At 45.5% G+C, this 8,924-nt stretch overlaps 1 protein-coding gene across 1 annotated transcript in view; it reads right to left on the reverse strand.

Moving 5' to 3' along the window:
- The window catches only part of ACTR3 (actin related protein 3), a 28,679-nt gene extending 21,376 nt beyond the window's left edge, over positions 1–7,303 (reverse strand). Inside the window, exon 1 of the mRNA XM_054636368.2 lies at positions 7,097–7,303. Within this exon, the coding sequence (XP_054492343.1) occupies positions 7,097–7,140 (44 nt within the window). The 5' untranslated portion in view covers positions 7,141–7,303. The remainder of the gene's footprint in view (positions 1–7,096) is intronic.
- Between the last annotated feature and the right edge of the window lie 1,621 nt (positions 7,304–8,924).

Consider the following 8,924-nt stretch of genomic DNA (forward strand, 5'->3'; position numbering starts at 1 on the left):
CACTTGAGAGCTGCAGCTTTGACCCAAGAGCTGTGCAGAGGGCAGGATGAGACTGAATGGCCAGGGACAGCAGGGATGGAGGGCAGGAGCACCCACAAGCACCAAAGGATTGTCCCAGCATTCCCAATCTGCCCCACTGCCACTTCAGCCTTTCAGCAGGTCACCAAATGTTTTCCATCAAGAGCAGGCCTGCACCTAAAGCACCAGATTACATATTTATCATGTTACACCACATTTGTAATAAAAGATTGTTTCAATTAGAAACAGTTGGCTCATAGAAAAAAACTCAGCTGTGGACAAAAACATAGCAGTAAATCTTGTTTAATATAAAAAGCAGGTCTCATTTAACAGGATCACAGAGGTTCTGCAGTCTGACAGTAAATATGCAAGCAGTTGTATTGTGAAAGCTCCTGCAGATGATAAGCAATGTTCTGTATCTAAGGCAAGTAATGAAAAAAAAATACTAATATTGAAAACCTAGATAAGAGGTATGGTGATAAAAATTACAATCTGGATTCATCCATTGATAGCATTTATTTATCAAAATAAACTATCAACCTCCTGTCTGCATCTTGCTCTCTACAGCCTGAGCATACCAAAACACATCCTGTGCACAGCTGCAAACATTTGCACTGACCACAAGAGAATAATAAAGAGAAAAAGGAAATCCCAGAAAAAATCAAACCCGTACATTCATCTAGAGTTTTTCCGTCTAGTCTTAAAAATGCAAACCCATGACCAGAACAAAAATAAAAAGATATGAATCATATTATACCCTACATTAAGTCAGCAAATAACATGATTTTTTTTTTCAATTTTGAATGTAACTGAATAAACAAAACCCCAGCAATAGATCACTAGCAGCACTTGGAAAGGATTGATGCTTCATTTTGATGGGTAAATAATCCTGCTATGAGCACTAACAAGTTTGCAATCCAATTGGTATTTTTAAACATCTACCCAAGGATGACTTCTGTTAGATTAGTACACCTAAATATATTTTAGCTCAGTGACCAAAAATTAAAGATTAAAGCAATAGAGATTCCTTTTCTTACATTGAGGAGAAAAGAACTTGGAATTTCCTTGGGGACAAAGTATGTTTTTAGTTATTTTACCTTTGAAATTAACCTTGTCCCCCAAAAGTGTTTTAATTTTGGACAAGCATTCATTTAAAGTTCTTTTTAAAAAAGTTTGTTTCAAATTGTTTAAACCTTTTAGCATGTCCCAAAGAAAGTCTGCAATGATGAAACTAAATGTTGAGACATTATGTTGAAACTTTCCAATTGCATGAACTAACAGACCTACTGCAGAGTTTCTTAGATATGCCTATAAAACAACAGAGAACATGGACTACTAAGAAGTGATGCAGTATTTCTGAACTCATAAAAACTGTATTTTCAATTAATTTAGACAAGTAAATGTCCCTAAGAGTCATGCAATCAACACACTTGCTGGGCAGAAAGTCCAAGGCAGGCACTAAACACACCAAGGGACAAGGATGGCACCTGCCCATGCCAGGCACACCTCAAAGCCTGCAGTTTATACAAGGAAGTTCATTAATCTTTAACTTTACAGATCCAGCCCAGGGATGCAAGTGGCTTTGTCCTCTACCCTGAAATGCCACTGCCCCTTTCCTCTGTATCAAGCACAAGTGAGACACAGGAAAAGAGGAGCAGAAACTGAAGGATTAGAAGGTGCCATGCATCCTGAATGGCTTCTGGAATGCACTAAATAAAACAAGATATAAACTGATTTCTATGATGGAATTACACCAAAAAAACGTGTGTCAGTAGAAATTTGTACTCCTAACTGAACTCCTATTATTCCTAATTACATTGCATACTCTGAGCATTTAGTGTTGCAACATGGACTGTGATGTATTAGTATCATCCAAGAGACACCACAGGTCATCATCAGCCTTCCAAGCGTCCTTGCAAAGGTTTTTTAAATGTATTAAATCAATTCCTTTTTCCACGTGAAGGATGAGACATTTCCCCCTCCCTCCTTAACCACACTTCAGCCACTGGCAAGCAAAAGATACTCTTAAAACCCTGGAAGAAGATTTTTTCCAAATGCCATCAAGGAAGTATTTTTTCCATCCTTTCCATATTGAAAAATTACTTCTGGGATGACACAATACAGAGAAAATTCAGCCCAAAAGAGAAAATTTTCATGAAGACTGAAGCCCATAGAAGGTCATGACAAGACATCCAGTTGAAGTATAAACTGCAAAAATACCATGATGCTGAAATCTTTATACTAAACATAAGTTAGGCTTGGAAAAACCTGCAGAAATAAACCATGCCTGGAACATTAGGAAAGGAAAATAACTTCAAGGCACAGTATAAGATAGTAAAAAGTTCAAGAGCTCACAAAACAGACTGTTACTTCCCCCCTACCTTGATTTTATAGCACTGGATTTCTCACCTCACAGATCTTGCTGTCTATGGAAAATTATTGCTTTTCATGGATCTTGTGCTTATTTACGCTCTCAGGTCAAAACCCAGAAGAGAAACAGAATTACATTATCCTGTCATATCTAATCACATCAGAAAACACTGAACCCATAAACACTTGGCTCTCCTTAAGAGCTATAGAGGTGCTGCATGAAGATTAACTAGAGCAGCAGGGTTTGTAGAGAATTTCCCCAAAGCAAAGCTCACTCCAGCCTGCTTCTGCTTTTCAGAGGTTCTGTGTGCCCAAATTTACTCTTCCTTCATTCACAGCACTGGTTAGAGAGACTGAATAGCCAAGAAACTCTCAGAGATGTATGTGACTCATTCCAAAGAACAGCTTGCAACTCCACATCAAGAAACCCTGGAAATCCTGAGCAGCCTCGATCCTCCTGGCTCTCAGCTCAGAGGGAACCCAGACTGCCAGGAGGTGTCCAAGAAATCCTGAGTTCCCATCAAGAACAGGAAATCTTCCTCCAGTCAACTCTAAAACCTTTCATTCACCCCTAGTATGCAAGAAAGAAGTTAAAAAAATACATCACTTTTTTGCAACCTGTGCATGGGAAATAAAAAAGGGAAATAAAAAGCTGGGCATAGGAGGAGGCAGAAAACAAGACCCATGACAACAGGTTGGGTTTTTTCCACACAATCATATAACCAATTTACTCAAGAAAAAGGTTACCACCAGACATGACCCTCCCAACAAAAGACTCTTGGGTATATTAGAGAAGCTGGTCACCACTGACAACTCAAGTATTGAATGGATCCACCTGGCAGCCACTGAAAAATGGCACACAAACTTGCAGAAAACAAAGCTCAGGTATAGAAAATACTAATAATATCCTGTAAATCTCTTTCAGTGCTATAATTAAGTTCTCATTTTAGAAGTGCAGTAGTTGCATAGCCACTTACTGCAGCTCAGCTGAAGAGCCATTAATTTGAACACTTGGCAATTATCTGCCACCCCAAATGAGCTAATTCAGTGTTATACAAGTCACACTGAAGGAAAAAAGTGCATTCACACAGAAAGACACAGTTAAAATCTACTTGTCAACCTAATCAAGCTAAATTCCAAAGTGGCGTAGGAAGAGCTTTTAATCATGACTCGCAGGCAGCGCTGTGCTCGCCTGTAGAAGAGGCAGCAAGAACAATTCAAATACCCAAAAGGCACAGAGCAAAAGACTGCAGCCTACTGTGATTAAAAAATGACTAACAGCCTTTTCCTTTCTTTGGTATGTTGCTCACATACTTCATGGGAAGAACTCCATCTCATTTTTCTATTTTTAATTCTTGTTTTAAAATGAATGTAATTCTTAGATACATCAAGTATGAAGTCTCAATTACAGCATAGCTACTGACTTCAGGAAAATCAAAAGTTTGCCAGTGTTTGAAGGATATAAACAGCACATAAGTTCATAGCTCATTGCTCATGGACCTGGTGCTTATCTTTTGTGGAAAGAGAGGGGCTCTCAGCAGCCAAGTGAAATCAAATTCACTACCAACATGGAAAAGACTTTCTGACAAGGAAGGTCCTTGGTGTTGCTCTACAGATTACCCAACAAACAATATCCTTAAAACTAAACTAGACAAGGCTATCAGTTCTAGAAATAAATAATACTGGGTTTAACAGTTATGTTAAACTAACTGGGCTCTTCAGATTTTTCGTATCATGTAGAAAGAAAAGGACAGAGCTTCAGGCAGGCAGCTTCTAAACCCACAAGTATTTACTTGCTCTTGCTAGCTATCAATTACCTTATTTTCTAGGTATCAAGTTTGCTTAAGCAAAGAATGCAAATTTCAGGGTACAAATGTAACACTGGAAGAATTTCAGCTGCATCTGATTGCCATGTCACTGATTAAACCCATTTCCCAGCTCCAGCTGTATGACATGTACTTAGATGACCCCTAAAAAGTTTGAGCTGTTAAAACCTCAAGCAACAGTCATCATATTATTTCCCCAACGTCTTCCGTGTTTTTTGTTTCTTTATGCTTTGAAAGAAGTCCTTATCATTTCTATAATCTGTGCAGGCTGATGATGAAAGCCCAACTCTGCTGCCTTTCTCATCCCTCTGTCTTAGCTGGCAAAAATGCACACACACATTAAAACAACCCCAAATTTAACACTTAGATAAACTGAACTGTGGCTACAAGCACAAGACATAGGAAAACACTTTTCAATACCACTTCTGCACCTGCCCTTTTGCTGATTGAGGTCAATTCTCCTGAGACTACAAACTATCAACCCTTTCCTCTAAAATAAACCTACTTACTGGAAAACCAGTGCACATTTAAAGGCTGTTCTAAGCAAGGCAGCTCCTTTCACCCTTTCTGTTTTGGCTGTATTTTCAAAACCTCTTCTCCTCTTTTTGGGGGCTATATTTAATTTGTCTGCTTTCAGTCATTTTGGCAGGCAGGACAGAACACTGGAACCTCAGCTGACCTGCACTGAGCACAGGGCTGACACAGTTTGTGCTCTCACACAAAATGTGAGATGGACTGGGAGGGCCATTTTATTTTATACCAAATAAAAAATGAAAGCCAAGAGCATGATCATGCTATCATAACCCACTGCACTATTACCCAGGTGTTCCTTATTCATCTCAACCATCATAATTTTCCTTTGTAAATTCACCACTTTATATTTTTGTCTACTGAAATTATTGAATTCAAACCACCCCAACACTCTGTAATCTTTACAGTGCTACAAATCTTTGCCTCACTTTCTTGAAGCAGAATTTTACAGAAGAACAACCTTGGATGATGAAATGCACCTGAAATGAAATGCCTAAAGAGTAAAATAGGCTGGGGTGCATTAAAAAAAATACAATGCACAACAAAACAGCATCTTAGAACATTTTCTCAAGATTTGTAGGGAAATAAATAAACAGGAGCAAGACTTGGCTAACATCATATTCAAGAACATTACAGAGCACATCATCTGAAGTGAAGTTGATTCATGGTGTACTTGCACACACACCTTCCCCAGGAACATCTGCTTTAACACTGAAATCCCTTGGTACACCTCTCACATCACAAAGTTATTTCTTACACAGCTCTGAGCTTGCATGCTGCTCCTGCAGGGCACTGCTGAAAGCCTCAAGCAAATTTCTAATCCAGTGGTCATAACCTGCACTTTACAAACCTCTAAAGACATAATAATTGCCTTTAATGGGACTACTGGTGATACACAAACATGTGGGATGGGAAAAAGCCTCTGGTGGCATGTGGAAGAGCAGTTAGAGATCTTTTGCTCTGAAAGACAAACAGCACATATACACATGTTAAATTCACATATACTTCACTCGGCTACACACCCTCATTCCCACTGTGCCAACTCTCATCTATCCCACAGAACTCAAGGTTTTAGTTCTGCTTCCATTACAGGAATGACTTCTTCATACAACTGTTAGACATGCAGACATCAGACACACACATACATAGACCTGCTCTTCCTAAAGATTTATTGATGTCCTACACCAAACAGGTTCTCTTGAGGGGACGATGAGCATGTGCTTTCAGAAACAAGTGCTTGGGTTGCAGAAGAACACACCCTTTCAAGAAAGCGTGATAAGTATCTGCATCTACAGAGCAGACGAAAACTACTCACTGAAAACTTTATTTTTAGCAAAAGGGATGAGACGTGAAGCAAAAGTAAAAAGCGAGCTAAAGAAGCAGCATGCCATCAGCGGTAGCTAAAGAGCTCTGAAAACACAGCAGCGCTTTCCCTTCCCATGAAAGCCGCGGCCCGATGGAGCCGTTTCCTCTTCCCGAGGGCCCCGCGGGTGGCAGCGCGGTCCGCGCTTCCCGAGCGCTGCTGCTGCCGCCGCCGCTGCCAGGGCCCCGCGGAGCCGCCCGGCCCCGCTTCCCGCCGGGGCTGCCGCCCTGCCCAGCCCCCGGAGCCCCGCAAAGGCCGGCCCGGCTCCCCGGGGCCTCCTCCCGCACCGCTCCCGCTGCTAGGGACCACTGGCACCGCGTCCCCTCCGCCGCCTGGCAGCTGCTGAACGAAAAGAAGCGTTTCCAAAGCGGATTTGGTTCAGGTTTGACACTGAAAACTGCCTTATAAGGTATAAAAGCCCGAAAGCAGGAAGAGGCTTTGACAAAACTAAGGAAGTTCCTCTGCGCCTGCTCGATGGAAGGGGAGGGGTTTTTTTTCTTCCACAGAGAGAAGTAGCACAGAATAAATGACATTATCCGCACATTAAAACAAAAAATAAATACAGACGATCCCCCCAGACGGCGCCGGGCAGAGCAGCGACTCCCCCGAGCCGGGGCTCCCAGGGGCCCTGGGCAGCCGCAGGAGCCGCGTCCCCGCTCGCCTCCCCCGGCCCCGCAGCCGCACAAGGTCCCGCACCCCGGCCCGGGACCGATGGGGGCGGCCCCGACCGGCCCCGGGCGGCCCGAGAGCAGCGAGCGGGGCCGCGCCGGGACGCGGAGAGCGAAGGGCGGGGAAGGGAAGGCGGCTGGATGCTCCCCCCGGCCCAGCCCGGCCCGCTCCATCCCTCCCAGCACCGGCCCCGCGGCGGCTCGGGCGCGGCCGCCGAGCCCGGCACCGCGACCCCCGCCGCCATCTGCAGCAGCATCGGCGGCGGAACCCGCCCGGCCCCGCCCCGGGCGGCCCCGAGCTGTCAGCGGCCGTGTCTTACCCCGTGCCGCAGTCCACCACGCAGGCCGGGAGCCGCCCTGCCATGCTGGTCGGTAGCGGCGGTGCTGGGGACGGCGGGCAGCCCTGGGCTCCGGCGGGGCTCGACGGGCTGCGCTCGGCGGCACCGAGGGACTTCCGCAGGGCGGGCACTGCCTCCGCCCCCGCCCGCTCGCTCGCTGCCCGGCGAGCCCAAGATGGCTGACCCGCCCCGCCCCGTGACGTGCGGTGGCGCGGCCTCGCCCGCCGGGCGGAGCGGCCCAGTGCCCTCAGGGCGGCGGGAGCTGCTCGCCCGCTGGTTATCGCGGATATAGCACGGGGTCAGTCGGGCTGGAGGACACCCCCGAGGTCACCGGGTCCGACCCGTGACCGAACAGCACCGTGTCAAACAGAGCATGTGCCATGTCCAGGCTTTCCTTAAACACCTCCAGGGATGTGGCTCCACCACCGCCGTGGGCAATCACGGAACTGTTAGGGTTGGAAGGGACCTGTGGAGGTCATTCGGTCCATCCCCCATGCCCAGGCAGGGTCACCTGGAGCAGTGACACAGGAATGCATCCAGGTGGGCTCGGAATATCTCCAGTGTGGGAGACTCCTCTCCCATCTCAGACAGCTGTTGCAGGGCTCTGCCACCTTCAATAAAAAGAAATTCTTCCTCATGCTGAGGTGAAACTTTGACCAATGCTCTTCATCCTGTTGCTGGGCACCCCTGAAACAAGTCTGACACCATCCTCTTGGCACCCATCTTTGAGATATTTATATGCATTAATGAGATCCCCTCTCAGTCTTCTCCAGACTAAACAGGCCCAGCTCCTGCAGTCCCTCCTTGTAGGAGAGATGTGACAGACTCCCCCTATCATCTTTGTCCCAAAGAGGGCAGGAGACAATGCACAGTTGGGGTCAGGTGCTCAGGTGGACATAATATAGTCTGTACTTTCCTCTTTCTCCCTCTTTCCACCTTCCACAACCCTTCAGGCTTTCAAGGACAGAGTGCTGAGCTCACCAGGCCTGGCCTAGTCCTTGCCCTGTGTTGTACTGCAGCCATACACTATTTTTTGTGTTTTTTCAAAGTATCTTAGTTCTCATATTGGGTATTTCAGGTATTTTCAGTCCTTTGCTTGCTGCTCCTCCCTTGGCAATGAGTTGTGAGCTTCATGGTATAATCGAATGTCAAGCTGTGAACAAACTTGGTAGTAGATCAAAATGAGTAATTGTCAGTGTGCACTAATGGATCTTAATGGCTCTAATAAGCATCAGCAGGCGTCTCCACCCCACAGTCCTTGTCCCAGAGAACTGGAGACCCAGTGAAGCTCAGCTCTGGCCCTTCAGATTTTGTCTGAGCTAAGCTGTAGGTCTGTGCTGTCCTAGCCTTGCTTGCTGCCTTGATATGAGACATGCTTTGTCCCTCTGGTAGCCTCCACACTGCTCCTAGTCCTGCTCTGACATCCTGACTTCACCTTGGAGCTGTGTGGCTGCAGGTGTCCCCTGGGGAACCCTCCAAGTATTCTCACAGTGGTCTGGCTTCTTTCTTCAAACATTTTCTCCTCACCTATCTCAGGTATCTTTAATTAATAGGCTTTTTGCTTTTTTTCACTGGAGGGATAGACTGGAGTTAGTACCAAAGCAAAGGAAGGGCTGGGTACATGCCCTTCAGGATGAGACAGGAGAGAGCAAAACCATCCCTTTCAGTAACAGCAGTTCATTTGGGAAGTTCAAGTCACCATCTGGCTTCTGTGGGCTGCCAGATCTTCCTGAGGAACATAAGCAAGGAAAGGAGATATTGAGAATATTAACATTTCTATTTTAATGTCAAAGCAAATTATGACTAGAAC

This window comes from Agelaius phoeniceus, chromosome 7 (genome assembly GCF_051311805.1).
Source record: "Agelaius phoeniceus isolate bAgePho1 chromosome 7, bAgePho1.hap1, whole genome shotgun sequence".
Taxonomy (NCBI): domain Eukaryota; kingdom Metazoa; phylum Chordata; class Aves; order Passeriformes; family Icteridae; genus Agelaius; species Agelaius phoeniceus.